At 47.2% G+C, this 19653-nt stretch overlaps 1 protein-coding gene across 2 annotated transcripts in view; it reads right to left on the bottom strand.

The window, feature by feature from the left end:
- SMYD1 (SET and MYND domain containing 1) overlaps positions 1-18091 on the bottom strand; it is a 46381-nt gene extending 28290 nt beyond the window's left edge. Inside the window, exons 1-2 of one of the 2 annotated variants that reach the window (XM_032776865.2) lie at positions 17758-18091; positions 2862-3038 (exon numbers count right to left, since the gene is read on the bottom strand). In XM_032776865.2, the coding sequence (XP_032632756.1) occupies positions 2862-3038; positions 17758-17894 (314 nt within the window). In that variant the 5' untranslated portion in view covers positions 17895-18091. The remainder of the gene's footprint in view (positions 1-2861; positions 3039-17757) is intronic. The other variant, XM_032776866.2, reaches the window with a different exon arrangement.
- Positions 18092-19653: the final 1562 nt, after the last annotated feature.

Here is a 19653-nt window from a genome sequence, read left to right as displayed (position 1 = left end):
GCCTGACACACTGTGCATAGTCAGTATGGCGTGATGCAATGCAAAGCACACTCAGCCATGTGCTGCTCTGAGGGCTCAGCTGCTTCTAGGGACGAGTGAGGAAATGGTTTGAGAGAGGAAGGAACCTGACTCTTTCTTTGTGTTGCATTCTTCTCCACTGTGTATTGTAGATGGACCTTTAGCCACCAATGATCCTCACCAAGCTGCATGCCATAGCCATTCAGACCTTCCCAGAGACAGCAGGGATGGAGACTGTAAGTCTCCTGGGGCAAGGACAGTCTAACGTTTGTACAGCACCTACCACAATGTGGTTCTGATCCAGGATGAGGGCTTCTGAGCGCTAGCACAATACAAATAATCTGCCTGCTCCAAGAAACACAGGTTCCTACCACTTGAGCTAAAAGGGAATCCCCTATTGCTCTTTCCAGTGTAGAATCTAAGACACATAAGTGAGGAGTTCTGATTCCATACACTAGAGCATTGGTCACCAACCAGTCGATCACGATCAACCAGTCAATCCTAGAGACTCCCTGTAGTGGAGCAGTCACCCGCTCCAGCCCTGGAAGGGTTAAAACCAGCCCCAGGAGAGGGCTGGGGCTGTGAACCAAAGCCTGGGCTGACTGGGGAAGGCAGTAACAGCTGGGGCCATGCCTCAGTCAGTCCCAGCTGATCCCTATAAGAGGCTATGAGCCAGAACCCAAACACTGTCTCTCTGCTTGTAGAGAGAGAAGGGCCTGGCTGCTAGGGAGTGTAGCAGGGCTGGGGGAAGGCTAGAGGAGCTGGGGAGCTCCAGCCTGGAAAGCCCCCAGGCTGCGGGCCTAGCTGAGGGCCTAAGACAAGTACTGGGGTTGCAAAGGGGCAGCCCAGCAATAGGTAGAGGCAGCAGGTCCAGACCCAACCTTGCCTATGATGAGTGGCTTATGCTACAGTCTGCCCCAGTGTGTGGAGGGTGAGATGGTGACTGGCAGTAGCCTATGACTGAGGTGGGGATAGTGGGTGGGGGTTCCCCTGAGTGGGGAGACCTGGAGAAATAGTGGAGGTACTGCCAGGGGGCAGCACCCATTGAAAGGGTCACCCGGGGTCTGGGAGGGACACAGGGGGCCAGCGGTAGTGTGACACCAGCCAACAGAGGGTGCTCTGGAGGCGGGAAGCTAATTCCCCAAGATGACCAGCAGGAGGTGCCGCCGGGTTAGTCTACATGCCGTTACACTCTCCCAGTCAATCGTGATCGCTGGTGGTGCAGCAGGGCTGACCACTTCCACTAAGGCAGGCTGCCTGCCTGCCCTGGGCCCACACTGCTCCTGGAAGTGGCCAGCATGCCCCTACAGCCCTAGGGGACAGGGGTCTCCATGTGCTGTCCTGCCTGCAAGCACTGCCCCCGCAGCTCCTGTTGGCTGGAAACAGGAAACTGTGGCCAATGGGAGCTGCAGAGGTGGAGCCTGCAGAGAGGGGATGTTGGTGTCACTGAGCATAACCCTAAGTAACTTAAAAAAGTGGAAGGCAATAAGGATATAAAGTCTCCCTGTTTAGGCCTCAGCTGAGCAAAAGTCCTTCCATGTTTGAACTCTAATCGACCTAAAAGGCTGGCAGATGGGAAAGGCCAGGAGTAACAGCCGTTATCAGTTGCAACAGTTCTTATTGGTCTAAAGCAGAAATAACGAGGCCTGTGCACCTTTAGCAGAAGGACAAGATAACCTGCAGAAGGAAAACTTACTAACGAGCTGCCGCGGCCAAGCTTACTTAATGCACCTGCGCTTATGTAACTGCTACAGGAGGAGGAGGAGTGGGGGGGGAGAAAGAAGTGTGTGAGAAAAGAATGCTGCAGCCAGACAGAAGAGGGAGGGGAAACGGGGGCTTGCTAGTCAGCGAGGAAAATTCTCATGGATATAAAGGAACAGACTGCTTGTTTTAGCTGGGCTGGATTTGAGGCAGGCTGTCTCCCAGCGGTGCTTTGAGATCTCAGATAAACCCTGCTTGCTTCTCCCCTGGTGTGTTTATTGGCGCTAAAGCACTCCGGGCACGAATCACTGTTGTTTGCCTTGGGCACCTCCGGTGTCTGCAACAGGGAAGCATGCAGAGCCACGTGCCCCCTGTCCATCCAGGGACTGCAGGGGCATGTTGGCCCCTTCCAGGAGCAGCATGGGATCAAGGCAGGCAGGGAGCCTGCCTTAGCCTTGCTGCATTGCCACCTGGGAGCTGCCAGAAATAAGTGCTGCCCGGCAGGAGGCTGCACCCCAGCCCTGAGCCCCCTTCTTGGAGCCAGCACCCCATACCCCCTCCTGCACCTTGAACCACCTCCAGCACCCCAAGCCCTGCCCCAGCCCTGAGCTCCCTCCCAGAGCCCACAACCTGTACCCCCTCCTTCACCCTAACACTTTGCCGCAGCTCAGAGGCTCCTCCTGCACCCAAATTCCCTCCTAGAGTTTGAACCTCTCACCCCCTCCTGCACCCCAACCCTTGGCCCCAGGCTCTGCCCGGAGCCCACTCCCACACTGTGAACCCCTAGGCCCCTGCCCACAGCCCACAGCCCCTTCTGAACCCCAGCCCACTAACCCAGCTTGGTGAAAGTGAGCGAGGGACAGATGGGGGGATGGAGTGAATGGGGTGGGGCTTCAGGGAAGGGGTGGGGCCTCAGGGAAGGGGCAGGGTAGATCCTGGGTTGCCCTAAAATTCAAAAAGTGATCTTGGGCGTAAAAAGGTTGGAGACCACTGCACTCTCACTTTTTTCCTATCTTAAGGGAAAGCGACAGGTAGGGAGGGGTGTAGAGGAGCGAGCACGGAAGAGAAAACCCCCCCCCCAAGCCTACGTTTTTCAGGCCTACTCAGGAACCAGACCAAAATCATCACCCTTGCCCTCTCACCTGATGTTTTCATTGGGTGCTTTCCCATGCTCCTTGATGGCAGAGCATTCATGTTTGTGGTTCAGCCAGGCGTCCTTCTGGCAGGTTCGATCACAGTAGTGGGCAAACTTACACTGACCACAACGGTGGAGCTTCTCCTGCCTTTTAAAGCAGGTGTGGCAGACCAGATGAGTAAGGCTAAAAAGACAAAAGGAGACGGCAGTCAGCACCCAGGAAAAGTCCATCGGATCCCGATCCAGACTTCCTAGCTGGACCCAGGCTCCATGGAGACGTTCCCAGGGAGCATAGCCTAGTCCCAACTGTGACATTGCATCCATACGTTTTAGGGGAATATGCTTGCGTGTGAATATAAGGTAACTGAAATATGCTTTATGCAAAAGGTCTCTTGTAAGGACTCATTACGAAGCTTATAACCTACTGAATATATTAATCCTATTTGTATGAATATATCATTCTTGTATCTGAAACTAGAAATATGAAGTATAACTCTGAGGTCCTATTGTAATTATGCAAAGTGTGGGCCATTAATGGTGGTTTAGAATCTTGATGGCTCATATGGACTAGGACAACTGGTTGTAAATGGTTTATTTACCGGCAAGTTTTCCTGTGTATCTGTGGGACAGCCCGAGGTAATGAAGAATGAGGATTTACAGTGGCATGTGTCTATTTAGAAGGAGGGGTGGGAACCCTGAGAGACAAAAGATTCCCACCTTGTGCCAAAACTATAACAGGGGGTGGAGCAGGACAAAGAATCTCAGTTATTAGCAGGGCCGTCCTTAGGATTTATGGTGCCCTAGGCAAGATTATTAAACTGGTGCCCCTGTGCCTGTCTTGCTCTTAGCAACACAAACATAAGCTTATACTATTGGAAAACTTGCCACAAGCATGTTATTAAAACCAGTTTAACGTAGTTAAGCTACTGTAATGCTGATGGACTAGCACGAAAGAAGTAGCACTATAGAAAATATTCTGATTTGACAGAATGATGCAAATAATATAATTTTTTTAATTTGTCAACATTTTATTGGAAATTTATATGAAGAGGTATTGAAACGAGGATTTGTTTTTAATTAAAATCCACCTCCCGGGGTGCAGAGTGGCAACAGCAGAAGCAAACTCTCAGGTCCGATCACATGCCAATGGGCGCCACCGCCAGCCCAACTGAACATGGTGAAGTTAGCACAGCATCTGATCTCAGGGATGGGGCACCCATGAAGCCACAGCAGCTCATTCTGCCCTGTGCAGCTCCCCCCGGATGAGATGGATCATTGCCAGCCCAGGGGAGAGACGCGCTTCCCAGCTAGGGTGACCAGATCCAGATGTCCTGATTTTAGAGGACCAGTCCCGATATTTGGGGCTTTGTCTTATATAGGTACCAATTACCACCACCTAGGGTGACCAGACAGCAAGTGTGAAAAACTGGGACGGGGGTGGGGGGGAATAGGAGCCTATGTAAGAAAAAGACCCAAAAATCAGGACTGTCCCTATAAAACAGGGACAACTGGTCACCGTACAGGTGAGTTCCTTCCCCCACTCCTTCCCAGAGACCCCAGAAGCCAATCCCCTCCCTCAGACTGTGCTGCATTCATCTATCTCTAGGACCCAGCAGCCCTGCTCTTACATGCTTCCCATCTGTCCAGGCTCCCAGCAGAGCGGTGTCCCCAGACCTGGTGGTGCCCTAGGCGGCTGCCTGTTCTGCCTATGGCTAAGGACGGCCCTGGTCATGAGAATACCCGTGTTTACCACCTAAGATGTCTGCTGGAACTAACAAGTACTGTACAAAGGGAAAGGATTAAGCCGAGATTAGGAAGGTGTCTAATCTGAGAAAGAAGCTTATTGGAACATCTCTAGGGGTGAGATTACCTGTAATCAGCTTTTTAATGTATTAGGCTTAGACTTGCATGTTTTGTTTTATTTTGCTTAGTGACTTTCTTTTCTTCTGTCTGTTATTACTTGAAACCACTTAAATCCTACTTTTTATACTTAATAAAAATCACTTTTGTTTGTTATATACCCAGAGTAAGTGATTAATACCTAGAGAAGCAAACAGCTGTGCATATCTCTCTATCAGTGTTAGAGGGCAGACGATTTATGAGTTTACCCTTTATAAGGTGTATACAAAGTAAAACAGATTTATCTGGGTTTTGGATCCCATTGGGAGCTGGGTGTCTGGGTGCTGGAGACAAGTAACCTGCTGAGCTGTTTGTAAAGTCTGCAGCTTTGGGAGCATGGCCCAGACCTGGGTCTGTGTTGCAGCAGGCTAGCGTGTCTGGCTCAACAAGGCAGGGTTCTGGAGTCCCAGGATGGCAGGTAATTTCAAGTTTCAAGCTCAGAGGTAACTTCAGCACATCAGGTGACAGTCCCAAGGGGGTCTCTGTGGCCAAACCCATCACACCAACCCCATGAGGCATCATACCCAATAAACTGAATAATACTGAGCAATATATTCCACATGCCTAGCGGGAAGGAAGGATAAACATTTCAAGCAAAGTGCAGTTAATATCAACGTCTTTGCCAAGTGCTGTTGACTTTTTCTTGGGCTATAAGTATGAGAGAGCTTTTTTGTTTACAAGAGGGAACAAATGGATGCATTCCCCAGTCTGCCAAGCTTCCTGTCTCTAACACATGCACTCCTGGTTCGTATCATCCTTGCTAAAGGGTCACCGTTTTTCCCATAGGATCTTGTTAAAACATTAGCTGCCTGTCCACTGAGAATTTGCCCTAAAAATTCATTTAGTGAGTATTTAGAGGGGTAGCCGCATTTGTCTGTCAGCAAAAACAATGAGAAGTCCTTTTGGCACCTTTAGAGACTAACCAATTTATTTGGGCATAAGCTTTTGTGGGCTATAACCCACTTTGGTTATAGCCCATGAAAGCTTATGCCCAAATATATTGGTTAGTCTCTAAGGTGCCACAAGGACTCCTCATTGTTTTAGTGAGTCTGTCACTCAACAGAACCAGAAAAAAACTGCCACACTCAGTGCAGAGGACCTGATCCTGACCTCTTTACACTGGTGTAACTTGAGAGTAACTCCTCTGAATTCAACAGATTACACTGAATTCAAACCTGCGTGAGAGCCCAGGTTCCAAGCTCTCTGTGGCTTTTCTCACAGGCGAGAGACAAGCAGTAATTTTCACCCCTTCTCTCCCTCATGCAATGGCAGGGGTGGGACAGGCAGGCCTAAATCCCTCAGTGCACTGGGAGCAAAGAGGAGTGGGAGGCGGGAGGCAAGAACTCCTCTTCCATGAAGCAGGTAAAGACACTCACCAATGTGAGTTTTTTTCCCTGTGTGTCAAATGAATAGCTGCCAAGCTGAGGTTTAAAACCTAGGAGTGCTGCCCCAGGCAGTTCCCACCCCCCACACTTATTTTCTCTTCCTTATTCTCTCTCCTTCCTCCCTCTTCACTGACTCACCCTCCCTCAGCCAAGAAATTCATGAGAGCAATTACTATGATTCTTCACATCTCCCATAAGGGGCTGCTGCTAGCAAATCCATTTCAACAGATAGGAGTGCTTGCTTTATCCACTGGGACATTTCTGCCACCTTCATACACCCCAGTGATACACATCATGGGGCTCCCTGGCTTGCTCTCCACAAGATGGTCCCCAAAGGCCCCAGCCAGAGCTGTTCCATCTTCCACATTACTTGGGAGGGTCCTGATTTTGGGCACCCCCTTGGGGATACCAGTTTCTACCTCCCATTTTCATTGAGAGCTTAGGATTTGCACCACCAGTCCTTAATTTATAATGAAAGAGGTGCCAGAGCTCATGCAATTTTTTTCTTTCATAACTGACTATAAAGTTCCAAGCCTAGAGGTGCCAGGGCTCAGCCCTGGCATAAATTAAGACCTGGTCACCTCTGAGGTACAAAAAAGGGGACATCTGTGGTGATCCTGGGACCATAAAATAGGATCGTGTTTACTAAGCACCCTTGCTGATTTCTGAGAGCTACCTCAAAAAAGGGGGCAATTCTGGGAAAAACCTGTACAGGTGGCAACTCTACTGGAAGGGCTGAGAAGGGTGTGTGTGTGCGAGTGAGAGAGAAACACCTAGGATTTCTTCAAAGACATAACCGCGGAGAATTTGCCTAGGGCATAAACCACCCGTAACCCCTACCCACCACCACAGAGGCATGGCAAGAGTACTGGATAGCAATAAATCACCTGGAGAGATTTGTAACAAGAAGGCTAGTGTTGGCATGCACCATTGCCTTCTAATGGATGGCTACAGCTCTGCTTCACCTGCTAGGTATGTAAGCTGTCTCACAGAAATCAAAGGGGCCTCTCATATGCTTAAAGTTAACTCATGTACCTTGCTGAATAGGGGCCTGTCCAAGTAAAGTGCACACTTAGGACAATTCATGGGAACAGTACTGCTTGTTACCACACGACTGACTACCATTGTTTACAAAGCATTTGCAACTATTCCTTATCACAATTGTAGCTCCCGCCATCTACCAGGCTACTGTTTACCGCATCATTTTTCTTTCCTCTAAAAGAGCCTGTCTAACTCCTGGAAAAACAGGTTTGTGACTGTTAGGGTGCATTGCAGACATGATCCTCTGCCTAAAGAAATATTAGGAGCCTGAAAGTTTCCAGAACACAGGTCGGATTGGGAAATAAGGAAAATGTCATAGAAACCTTATCAACTCTTCCACCTGAAACATAGCATGTAATTTATGGTGTGGGAATAGGAAAAACAAATGCACTTTTTTAATGCAGATCACCCTGTGTCTGGCAGGAATTTAAAATATTAAAGCACTAATTAAAAAAAAAGTCTGTAATGTAAAGTGGGTACGGCAGCAAGTGGGTAAAACAGGAATGTCCTCTCTGCCATGGTGCTGACAATACGTAGAAATAGACATTGAACACAAGCTTAGGGACAGCCAGAGGAAGGATCCAGTGGTTCAGGTCCTAGCCTGGAACTTTAGAGACGTGGGTTCATTTCTCTGTCCTGTCACAGACTCCCTGCGTGACCCTAGGTAAATCATCTAGGTTCTAGGGTACATCTACGCTGCAGCCGGGTGTGTGATGTGCAGTTACCTGCGCTAGCTTTCATCTGGCTAGCTTGCTAAAAATAGCAGTGAGGATGCTGCAGCGTGAGCTGCACAGCGAGCACACGCCTGGAGGAGGAGGGAGGGTGGGTCAGCAGTTCTCACTGCTGTGTCCTCACTGCTACATTCAGTGAGCTACTAGATTAAAGAAGTGTGAGCACCTGTATCCAAGTTGCTATTCACTGCCCTGGCTGCAGTGCAGACGTGCCCTAAGGAGAGGTCTGCATTGTAATCAGAGCACATATAGACATACCTGAGCTAGTTTTGATCTAGCTAGCCAAATAACAATAGTAGGGAAGCTGCGGGTGTGGTGCCCTACATCAAAGGGGTGTTGTGAGGATAAATGAAGATAGTAAAAGTTGTGAGGTGCTCTCATTCTACCATATAAGTGCCTTAGACAGTTTGGTTCATACACAGGGGAGTTCAGAACCTAAATTGACTCCTGTATAAGGGAATCCCCAAGTGTCCCATTTCAATACACAGGGCTGCTTTCCAATGGTTCATACCCATCATTGATTTAGGTCTTTGATTTTAGACTTGGGATATTGCCCTGATTACAACCACAAGTGTAGCCATACCTGTGTTTGGACAGATGAGATTACTCCTGCTCAAAACCAAAGTAAGCTCTACTAGTGCAAACAGCAGCCTGGTCTGTCTACACTGGGGGTTAAACTAGCACTTGATTCATTACTAAACCCCTGTTTTGGTCATTAATACTGGTGTCCTGGCTACATAGAATCATTAGGGTTGGAAGGGACCTCAGGAGATCACCTAGTCCAACCCCCTGCTCAAAGCAAGACCAATCCCTAAATAGCCCCCTCAAGGATTGAACTCACAACCCTGGGTTTAACAGGCCAATGCTCAAACCACTGAGCTACATTTGACTAATATTACTGTATCCACCTAAAATCTACCTGTGTTCAGGAGTTTTGCACTTTCATAGACTTCGTCTGTATTTTCTGCCCTCAGCTGTTGTTTAGTGTTGCCTGTCCACTGTTAAACAGCTGCCACATTCCATCCCAAAGGCTGGTAGCAGGTACTTCAATGGCTGGCAACTAATGACTGAAATCTACGCAGGCCACGAGTCTAGAAAAGGCTTCACTGCACTGCTGACATGGCGCTGTTTAAAAAAATGATAATATGATGAAAGTCAGTTAAACAAGTTCCACCAACACAGATTTTTTCATTCCCAAATGCTTTATAAACTTTATGCACTAGAGGCCTGATCTTCAAACTCATATTCATGTTGTGATTAATGAACTTGTCTCCATTATTACTTTTTTGTGTAGTGCACCTTTAAACGGAGAGAAGACGCCCCTCCACATACACACAGCTGCAGGGGTAGCTGCCATTGGGCGTTCAGATGCAGCCTGCTACACAGGAAACACTCTCTGTGCTCTCCCATGAAGTCTTTAATTCTGTTATCTCTTGTTTTAGTTATTCCCTTAATGTAAAATAAAGATCATTCAGATGGAAAGTGTGTGGTTGGTCTTTGTGTACAGACAACTACAACACATGGGAATGATCTTTAACCTCAGTGGTGGCCCGTGGCCCCATTGACTCCAGCTGGACAATTTGCATGAGGCAGTACTGTCATGCTGTCAGGCGTGGTTCACAACTGTGAGTGCCTACCTCTGGGCAGACTGTTAGAAAACAGGGCAGACACTCCAAGCTGGGGGGATGTTTCATAATTAGATTTCCCCAAGCCAGTAACAAAGGTGAACTCTTGGATCACTGTACCAGTCTAACCAGGGAGTCACAGACAGTCCCCTTAGACTCTCCAGTCTATCTTGCCACCCAGGCAAACTGGACTTTGTGATAAAAGCTCACTTACACCAAAAATCACACTACATCAGGCTGCTCCCAGTCCCAAGAGACCAGTCACTTACCCTAGATCAATTGCTACTCCAGATCTTACACCAAAGACAACGCTGGCAGCCAATTCTATAGGAAACTAACTAAAGCTTTATTAGCTAAGGAAGTGAGAATTATTGAGAGGTTAAAGTAGGTAAACTATATGTACAGGTGAGTCATGGTTTGTAATTTCAAATGGTGGCAGTGATGTAATAAACTGCCAGTTTCCCAAATGTCTTTCAGGTACTCTGATTATCTGTGGGGATCTCTGCTTTGCATCAAGTACATTTCTCTGTAAGAGTCCAAACAGTTCAGAGACCCTGCCTTGAATCCATACCTCTAGTGTCTTCTCACAGAAAACAAGCTGACAGGGTCACTACCCCACATGGGCTTTTCCTTTGATGACAGAGAGTGAAGAACTCATTTAAAGTCTTTGACCTCCAATCATTGCACATAATGACTTCTTGCTTTGAAATTAGCACTTTTCTGTTAAAGTTCTTCATTTGCATTCCACAAAGCCTCTTCCTGTTTGATGGGTTATTTAGTTATGGGATAGGCACAAAGTAAATGTTTCCTATTATAGTATAACAGGATACAGATAAGTGAATATAATGCAACTAACATCCCATTAGTTTTCATGAAGTTTAAACACCAAATGCACTCTTCTACATTTAACAATCACTTTGATCTATACTAATACACAAGTGAATTAACCAGGAACTTCATCATGAGCTGGCACCTGGTCCGCCAGCATCACAAGTACTACTCATGGTAAGGATTTGCAGGATCAGGTCCTATATATGTAATGATTGAAATGTTGCCTCGTACTGACTTGACTGTGCTCCCGGTGAAATCACTGGAAGTTTGGCCATTGGTTCAATGACAGCAAGATCAGGCCCTAAAAAAGGAGCTAGTTTTGCTTTCTCTTGAATAAAACCATATATACACACAGGAATCTGTTTACCTATCACTGAAGTGCAGCCTTCTCTGGGATCCAATGTGTTAGCTGTCTAACAGTATACAAGGAACATTAAACCATAGCTGAGGCCAGGAAATAAAGAAAAATTCTGAAAAACTGCATAATTAGTGAACACAGGTAGGATTTTAGGTGGCAGATTGTAATATTAGCCAAATGCAACCAGAAGACTAGCATTAACAACCATCATAGGATGTTAGTAATGAATCATGCGCACTTTGCAAAATTCAGAGGTTAGCAGTTTAGAACTTGTCACTGACGTCTTCATACGCTTATCACCAGCCTACTATTAAACCTAAAAGATAACAAGTAACTTCTCTAGCTTATGTGCCACACATTTCAAGAGGGGTTTATACCCTTGTGTTTACTCTTTAGAACACCTTCCTCTTTTATGCCGACTGGCTGGCAATGGCAGGTTTCTCAGAAGAACCAGCTGTTCCCAGAAAGTTCATTCGAAATGCAAGGGACATTTATATCCAGAGGACACAACAGGTGCAGCCAGCTGGCTCTGTAGATTACTAGCTTACCGTTTACAGTTCAAAGGGTGAGATTTAGACTTTCCTCTCTAAGCACATAAAGGCTTCATTTGTGACTCCCATAAAACACATGGGAAGTGCCAATAGCACAATAGGTCAAGGTTCTGTTTAATCTGACATCCTTTCTTTGGTAGTGCCCAATGTCAGATACTTCTGAGAGAGGCAGAAGCCCACCCATAATGCACCTAATTACAACTTTCATCTGCATAGCTGCCTCTCCTGGTCACTTGTTTTGTTTGGAAAAAAGGGGAAGCCATTTCTCTCCTCTGCTGTAAGCCGCAGAACTTTCAGGACCCTTCCACCCCAGTTTCCGATACAGAGTTATACCATGAATGAACCGGAAACTTAGGCTATGTCTATGTGCACGGGCTAGCCTGCCTGAACTAGTTTGAATCCGGTTAGCACTGGTAACAAAGGCAATGAATACAGCACAGCCTAGGCTAGCAAACTGAGTATGTACTGACAGGTCACTCTGGGTTTGTACTTCTCACATTGAAGCTCACACTGAGCCTGCTTCAGTGCTGTTGTTACCTGTACTAGCTGGGTTCAAACTAGTTCAGGTGGACTAGCCCATGCGCATCTTTAGTTGTGGAAACACACCCTTAACCATGGTAAGTGGGTGTAGATAAGTCTAAGCGTGTCTTATTGAGTGCAAGAGAATCCAAATAAGCGTAACCATGTCTAACCTACCAGCCAAAGGCCACAAGCAATGCATTATTGAGCTAGGTAAGCACTATGATGCACCTAGAAGGGAGAATCCTTGCTCCAAAGAGCAAATAGACAAGGCAGGCAAAGGCAGCGTTATTTATTAGCCCTGCAATGAGTGCAGGGGACTGGACTAGATGACCTCTCCAGGTCCCTTCCAATCCTATGATTATCACCCACCTTTTGCAAATAGGAAACTGAGGCTGAGAGAAACTATGCATGGGAGGTTTCAGAGTAGCAGCCATGTTAGTCTGTATCTGCAAAAAGAACAGGAGTACTTGTGGCACCTTAGAGACTAACACATTTATTTCAGCATAAGCTTTTGTGGGCTACAGCCCACTTCTTCAGATGCTTAGTATGCAACATATATTGAGGAGATATATATACACATACAGAGAGCATGAAAAGGTGGGAGTTGTGTTACCAATTCTGAGAGGCCACGCATGGGAGGTCTGTGCTAGAGCTGGGACTTCAACCCAGAGCTTTAGAGGCCTTGTCCAGGGCCTTCACCACACAGCCATCCTTCCTCTCTACTTACAATGGAAAGGCCAGCACAGCTGTAATTAGTCTAGCATTGCTACCTGTGCTGCTAACAACATTCGCCTTGCTCCCTCCACTCTAGGTTTTGCAACACAAACAAAGAGAGCTTTATTAAGCGACAATTGCAAACAAGATTATAGGCAGAGTGTAAAGTCCCACGTTAAACAGTGGCTTGTAGGATGACAATGATCAGGCATGCTAGAATGCCAACAAGAGGCAGGCTGGCCAGCAGGTTCTGTGCTAATAGCAGGAGCAGTGGCCTGCTCTCTTGAGTCAAATGGCAGAACTGGGCGCTGGTCAGCAATGCAAGACTGTGTTCTATCAGCTGTCAAGTCATGGGGGCAGAAAGGTACAGCAGAGATTACTCTCCTTGTAAGGCAGCAAAGAGCCACAGGACTGATAAAAACACACAAGTGTACTGTACAAGGCAAGGAGAGAGATAATGCCTGGGAATGGAGGGGTCGTTAAGGGGAGCCTTCTTGCTGCACACAGGTAGAGAGCAGCTGAAAAGGGTTTGTAAAAAAATGTACCCATCAAAGCAAAGGAAGGCTTTCAGGAGGATCTGTCGCAGAAGAACCACTGACCTAAGGCTGTTGGTTTTTTTTTTCCCCCATGAGAGCAGGAAGAAAGTAAAGGTTTTGCTCTCACATTAATAGTATTGCTGTGTAGAAGGATTCCAAAGCAAAACTGACATGCAGCATGTATAGGGAGCATTTCACTCATCTCTGAAAAGCAGCCACCTCTGGGGAGGAGCACAGCAGCCTTTCAGACAATGCACAACAAAACCACATGAGGTTTTAAAGACAGGAAGTGAAGCAGCAGCCCAGATCTTATGGAAAATGCAAGAGGAATTTTGAACTCATGCAGCTCTATTATCCTTCATTTATACAAACCTAGTCAACTAATTGGGAGCAGTCACATGTATGTAGCTGAGGGCTGCACTTTATTGATATGCTCTAAGGACCCAGTGACAGCCACTGGAACAACAACTACTTAGAGTGAGCCAGTTAGACTGCTTATCTGAATTTACACAAACTGCTTAATTCTCTGTGGCTTGATTCCGCTCCCCTTCTGTAACATGGGAATAATAACACTTCCTTTTTCTGCCAGGTCTATTTAGATTGTAAACTCTTTGGAGCAGTGAAGTGGTATCACTGACTATGCGTCTGCCCATCACCTCACAATGGAGCTCTGGGCTCAGCTGGGACCTCTCAGCAGTACTGTAATACAAATAACAAGGAGGTGAACTGCTCACCAGCTGGGGTTAGGGAAAAATGTCTTTCCTTGGCATAATATAGCACAGTTTGGTGCATCATACAGAGGCAGAAGGAGATCCCCTTTGCTCTGAAATACTTTTAGAAACAGCATGCCAGCCTAGATGGATAGTTCTGTTAATAGACGTTAGGAAGGAAAAGATCTGTTAGGATAGGAAATCCATCCCATTGCAAACATAACATCTAGTCCCTTGCTGCAGGCAGCATAAGCTATTCTGTCCAGATAACATTTTTGAGGAGAGGGGGCAATGTTGGAATTATTTATAGAACTGATTTTTTTTTAAACTGTATTATTTCAAAACCTGCAAGGCTTTGAAACAGCTGCCCCCAGAGTCTGACTATAAATATACTGGTGTGTGGCTAGGGATTACTACGTTCTGTTTACACTGAAAACAACTTGGGGGGTGGGGTCCCAATAATAATTGACATTTTCCAAGGATCATTTTTCAAAAAATAAAAAAGAGGTGGGGGGCGGTGGAGAAAATGGAAAGTTTCTTTTAACAGGACTTTCCCTGGCAATTCACACTCCCAGGCACGGGCCTTACCTAGAAGATGACATGGTGGCAAAGCAGGTAGCCTGTTTACACTAGCACATAGCACCCTGTTAGCACAGGGGGAGTTGAACTGGTAGCAGCAAGGGTAGGAAATGTTAAGAAAAATAATCTAGTGTAGACACAGACTTTTATACAGGTGTCTTACACACTGCTTCCATGGGTAAGCCTGCAAAGCTCCGTATATTGTTCCCAATCCCCAGCTGGCATTCATAGACATAGGTTATGGCAATTTACACCACATGGGGATGTGGCTTACTGTGTTCAGTAGACAGAGCAGTGTAGAATAGGTGGAGCACTGATAAGATAATACCTACCTTGACCGGGCCCTGTGCGGATTAATGAGGGCTTGTGAAGCACTTTGAGATCCTTAGCTGCAAGAGACCAAGCAGCCTTTTCTTGTCAAAGAAAACAATCTAAGGGTCTGACCTCAGCTGGTGTAAAGTGGAGTAGCTCCATTGTAGTCAAAGGGGCCCATCATAGAGATAAGGATCCATACGCAAAGATCCATCTGAAGAATATCTATGCCTTTTACATGAGCATAACTGGCTCATAAGAACAGTTCTCCAAGAACGGTGTATAATCATAACGATCCATTTCTAGATGAGTCTGCAAGGCAGCTACAATCTTTAAGACTAGTCTCAATGGGCTGTGTCCCTTTACTATGAACATATTAAAAAAAAAAAACCCTAACTAAATAAAATCATTTTATTTTAAAGATATGGTTAGAACATTCTGTGCAAGCTACTTCTGTCTCTGCCTGAGACAAAACATTCTTCCGGTGGTATTTTAATTAGCCTGCTGCTCATTTAAAAAAAAAAAGTTCATTATAAGGATCCTTGAGAACCAGCCTAGTTCAGCTTTGGCCAGAATGATTAGACGGCATTAAACGACCATGCTTAGGAACAAATCACTATAAAATTACCTCTTAGTCCTGATCTTGCTTCCATTTTTCCGCTGAGTTCAATAGGTACTGCCAGGTACTGCCACCCCTACTCTTAGTGAGTACTACCTTTTTCACAAATAGATCCATTGATTCCAGTGGGACTAACTGCAGAGTAAGTTACTCGATAGGCCTGGCCCAACGCCCACTGAAGTCAATGGAAAGACCCCTATTAACTTTGATGGGATCTGGATCAGGGCCAATGTAAGGGGAGGCAGAATCTGGCCTAGTCGCAGCAGCATTGGGCGCATAGTCTATTAGTCTAATTGATTTTGGCATTTATATAGCACTACCCATTGTGGTAGTTAGGCATAATTCAACTACCATCTCTCTGCCCTGAGCCCTGACCGCCCCCCTACACCCAGCCCTCTGCCCTGACCACCCGCTACACACACACCCAGTCCTCTGCCCTGAGCCCCGCAGCCCTGCACACACCCCCGGCCTCTGCCGTGAGCCCTGTATCCCCCTCATATACACCCATCCCTCTGCTTAACTCCTTCACACACACACCCACGACCCCAGCCCTGACTCTGGTACCCCCACACATACCCAACCCCCCCTGCCCTGACACCTGCACCCCCTCACATGCCTCCCAGCCCTCTGCCCTGACTCTTGCACCCCCTCCACATACCAGTCCCCCCATACCCCATGCACCTCTCATATCTTGACTCTTGCACCCTCCACATCCCCACGCCCACCCTGATCACCAGACGGGAGCTCCTGTACACACACACACACACCCATTCCCACCTGCACCCCTCGCACCAAATGGGAGCTGCCCAGGTAAGTGCCCCACACCCAAATCTCCTGCCCCAACCCTGAGCCCCTTCCCTCATTCTAGCTCCTGGCCAGACCCTTCACCCCCAGCCCTGTGCTCAGTGCACTCTGACCCTCAGCTCAGTGCAGAGAGAAGAAAAGACTGGGCCAGAACCAGGGAGAAGGTAGGTACCTACTGTATATGGGCAGGGCTGGGACCCCAGACCAGCAGCGGGCTGAGCGGGTCCGGCAGCTGGGATCCCGGCTGGCAGGAGCCGGTGGATGAAACCCCTGAGCGGCAGTGGGCTGAGCCACTCAGTCCACTGTCGGTCTGGGGTCCCTGCTGCTGGACCCTTCCCAGCCGGAATCCCGGGTGCAGGCCCCGCTCAACCTGCTGCTGGCTTAGTTGAACAGAACCCCAGACCAGCTGTGGGCTGGCAGCATAAGATCAACATTTTAATTTAATTTTAAATGAAGCTTCTTAAACATTTTGAAAACCTTGTTTATTTTACAATACAACACTAGTTTAGTTATATAATATATAGACTTATAGAGAGAGACCTTCTAAAAAACATTAAAATGTATTACCAGCATGTGAAACCTTAAATTAAAGTGAATAAATGAAGACTCGGTACACCAATTCTGAAAGGTTGCTGACCCCTGAGCTAGACACTTGGCACCAGAAATCAGGAAGCTTTGTGCATGCGCATTGGTGGGAATGTAGGTGCCTAAGGGATTTTAACAGCAAAAATTGGCATCTACAGGGGGAGGTAGCATCTGAACAGGGGTTTTGAGGATCTAAATTTTGGACTTAGGTGCCTAACATTGCATTTAGGTGTCTAAATCCCTTTGTAGATCTAGCCCTCAACATCCACATCCACAAAAGAAGTTGATCAAATATTATTCATGGAAAAATAAGAAGCTCACGACAAGTAACATAACTGGAAAATGCGTCTTCATCAGGAGTCACTTTCGGGTTTCGTCAATATCGCAGGAAAGTTACAGAAATCCAGTCTCTCCTCTCAAAGATGACTGCACCAGCCCAGCCCATTAATTCATCCACTGGCAAGTACAACACTGCTGCCAAGTTCTATGTATTAGGCCATTTGTTTGGGGGTAACTGGTTATAAAGGGGCACAGGATGAAAGAATCTCAAATTATTACAAACTATCAGTGGCATGAATCTATCTACTGACTTTCAGCATTAGTGCCCTCTCTATGTATATAGTCAAAGGGGTTATATGTGAAAACAAAGCATAATGACATATTGTAACTGCATCATATAGTGGAAGCTTCCTACAAAAAAGTCAGTTAGAGGTTCATTGTAACTGGAATCGCAGCTTGAACACTGCAATTCACTTGAATAATTTGCTGAGGCCCAATTTTGAGAGGCGCTGAGCTCCCTCCACTCCCTCTGCTCTCAATGGAAGCTGAAAGCGCTGAGTACCTTCCAAGATCATGTCCCGGAAGCAGGTTGCACTGTATTTAAAACAGGCAAGCAGAGTGACTACCCCGTCCTAGCAAGACGACAGCCAATGTGACCTGTAGCTCCACAGAATGACTGTCAGTGGAGCGCTGCTGACTGCGATTCTGTGAGCCTTTCTTGATATTATCCAGACTCTAAAGAAGCCTTCACCGACTGCAGCCAGATTGGGCTTCACAAGCAGCACAGATTGGTTTTTTGCTGCGTAATAACTTCTCTCTTACCTGTCAAAAACTACCGCAGCGTAGGCTGGCTCCGCGAAGATGACATCCCCAGCCCAGAATTCCTTGGCTGCCTGCAACCCCCTGCCTTTGCCTTCCGACGTGAACACTTCCACCATCTCCATTTCCCCTGGTGTCATGTCAGGGAAACCAGGTTTGCAACGCAGGTGTCCCACTGTGAGCCAAGTCCCTTGTCACTCCTGCTTCTTCAGCACCTTTGGGTTGCCACAGGACCAATCCTAGAAATAGATGGTCCCCATCACACCCACCTACATGAGACTGTACCATTTTCCCCCACTTGTGGGGGGAGCTTTTTACTTCATATAGTTATAAGCCCAGAAATCAAAGGGGCTGGTCCAGCGTGACCAGCACTGTTTGCTTCATTAGGATAAGCCTCATCTGAAAAACACGTTGGAATTATTTCCCAAGCTGAAAGCCTTTGTATAGGTTATGGCCACAGCATCTAATTAACCCTCTCCCATTGGAAAGAGCATGTATTTTCTTTAGGAGGGTATTTTTAGAAACCACATGCTTCTGTTTGTCAGGAGCCAACAGCTGAGACAGTGGTAAGTGGTAGGCTGGTGTGTGTCCCTTGTGCTGTCATCTGGTCTCTTTCAGTAAGGAAACAATGCTGCTTCCCCCCCCACCCCAGTGAGATTTACAGTAGGAGAGAGGGGGCCGTAGTCAAATACATGCCCCGAGTGCTGCTGGAGAAGACAGGCCTGGAAAAGTCGCTTTTCAAATGCCAGCCAAGCAGCTCGTAGAAGCATGGGGAATATGCCGGAAGGACTGCAGAAACTTGGCGTCTCTTTCAGTGCAGGTTTGCCATGTAAGCTATTCCCTCCAGTGTTTAATAGGCTCAATGAAATAACATGCTGGAGGACTAAATTCACCCAAGTTCCTCTCCACTGAATTGGATGGATGAATTGGCCCCACAGAGCATGAGAGGAAGAGAATTATTACCAGGGAGTTCAATTAAATTACAAAAATGGGGACCAGTTTCTTCTCTCCCTTTACAGCAACTGTAATAAAGTGGTCATCAAGGGGTTAATTGGATTACTCAGAGTTTTAAGGTTGGTGCCCTGTTCCACCCCTACTCCTCACTGGTTAGTTAGCGGGAGTTTCCCCCAGCTGCATTAGGGGGCATGCAGTTTATAAAGCAGCAAGTTCCTAGCCTGCAGTCCTGAGAGTAGGCTTGTTTTTGCTGCATTGAGCAGTCCCTTTACAAATCCAGTCACTGAGGTGGTGGGGTTGCTCCACGTTCACACTGCTGTCGCTGAGGCAAAAAATGTGGTCTTGGACTCTCTATCAGCTAAATTTTGCTATTTAGCATCTTACAGTTCTTCGATGAGACTTTGCACTTTTAAAGTTCATGGTAACCTCACATGCCCGTCACATTCGTATCTGAGCCCATTTCATCCCAGGGTCTCAAAGTGCTTTATAAACACTCAAGAATTTAGCATCCCCGTTTCCCTGAGAGGCAGGTAAGAATTATTCATTTAACTGATGGGGAAACAAAGGCACAGAGAGATGACAGTGGTTAATTCTTCTGAGTGACCCATGGCCCCTTGAGGATGAACTCTGTCTAACCAAGGCTGGTGCAAGGAAGTTTCGCACCCTAGGAGAAATTTCCACCTTGCACCCCCTACCCAGCTAATCCTGCCTCCTCCCATGGCAGCTAACTCAGCCCCCCATCCAGGGAGCCCCCTCGCAGCAGATACCGCCCCCACTGTGACAGCTAACCCCTCTCCCTCGTCTCCCCACGGCAACTAACCCCGTCCAGGGAGACTCACCGTCCCCCCACGGCAGCTAACCCTGCCTGGGGAGACTCCCCCCGTGGAAACTAACCCTGCCTGGGTAGCCCGCCCCAGCTCACCTCGGCTCCGCCTCCTCCACTGA

The sequence above is a fragment of the Chelonoidis abingdonii genome, chromosome 5 (assembly GCF_003597395.2).
Source record: "Chelonoidis abingdonii isolate Lonesome George chromosome 5, CheloAbing_2.0, whole genome shotgun sequence".
Lineage (NCBI taxonomy): Eukaryota > Metazoa > Chordata > Testudines > Testudinidae > Chelonoidis > Chelonoidis abingdonii.
The sequence above is the reverse complement of the archived record's forward strand: the minus strand, read 5'-3'. Positions and strand labels throughout refer to the sequence as shown.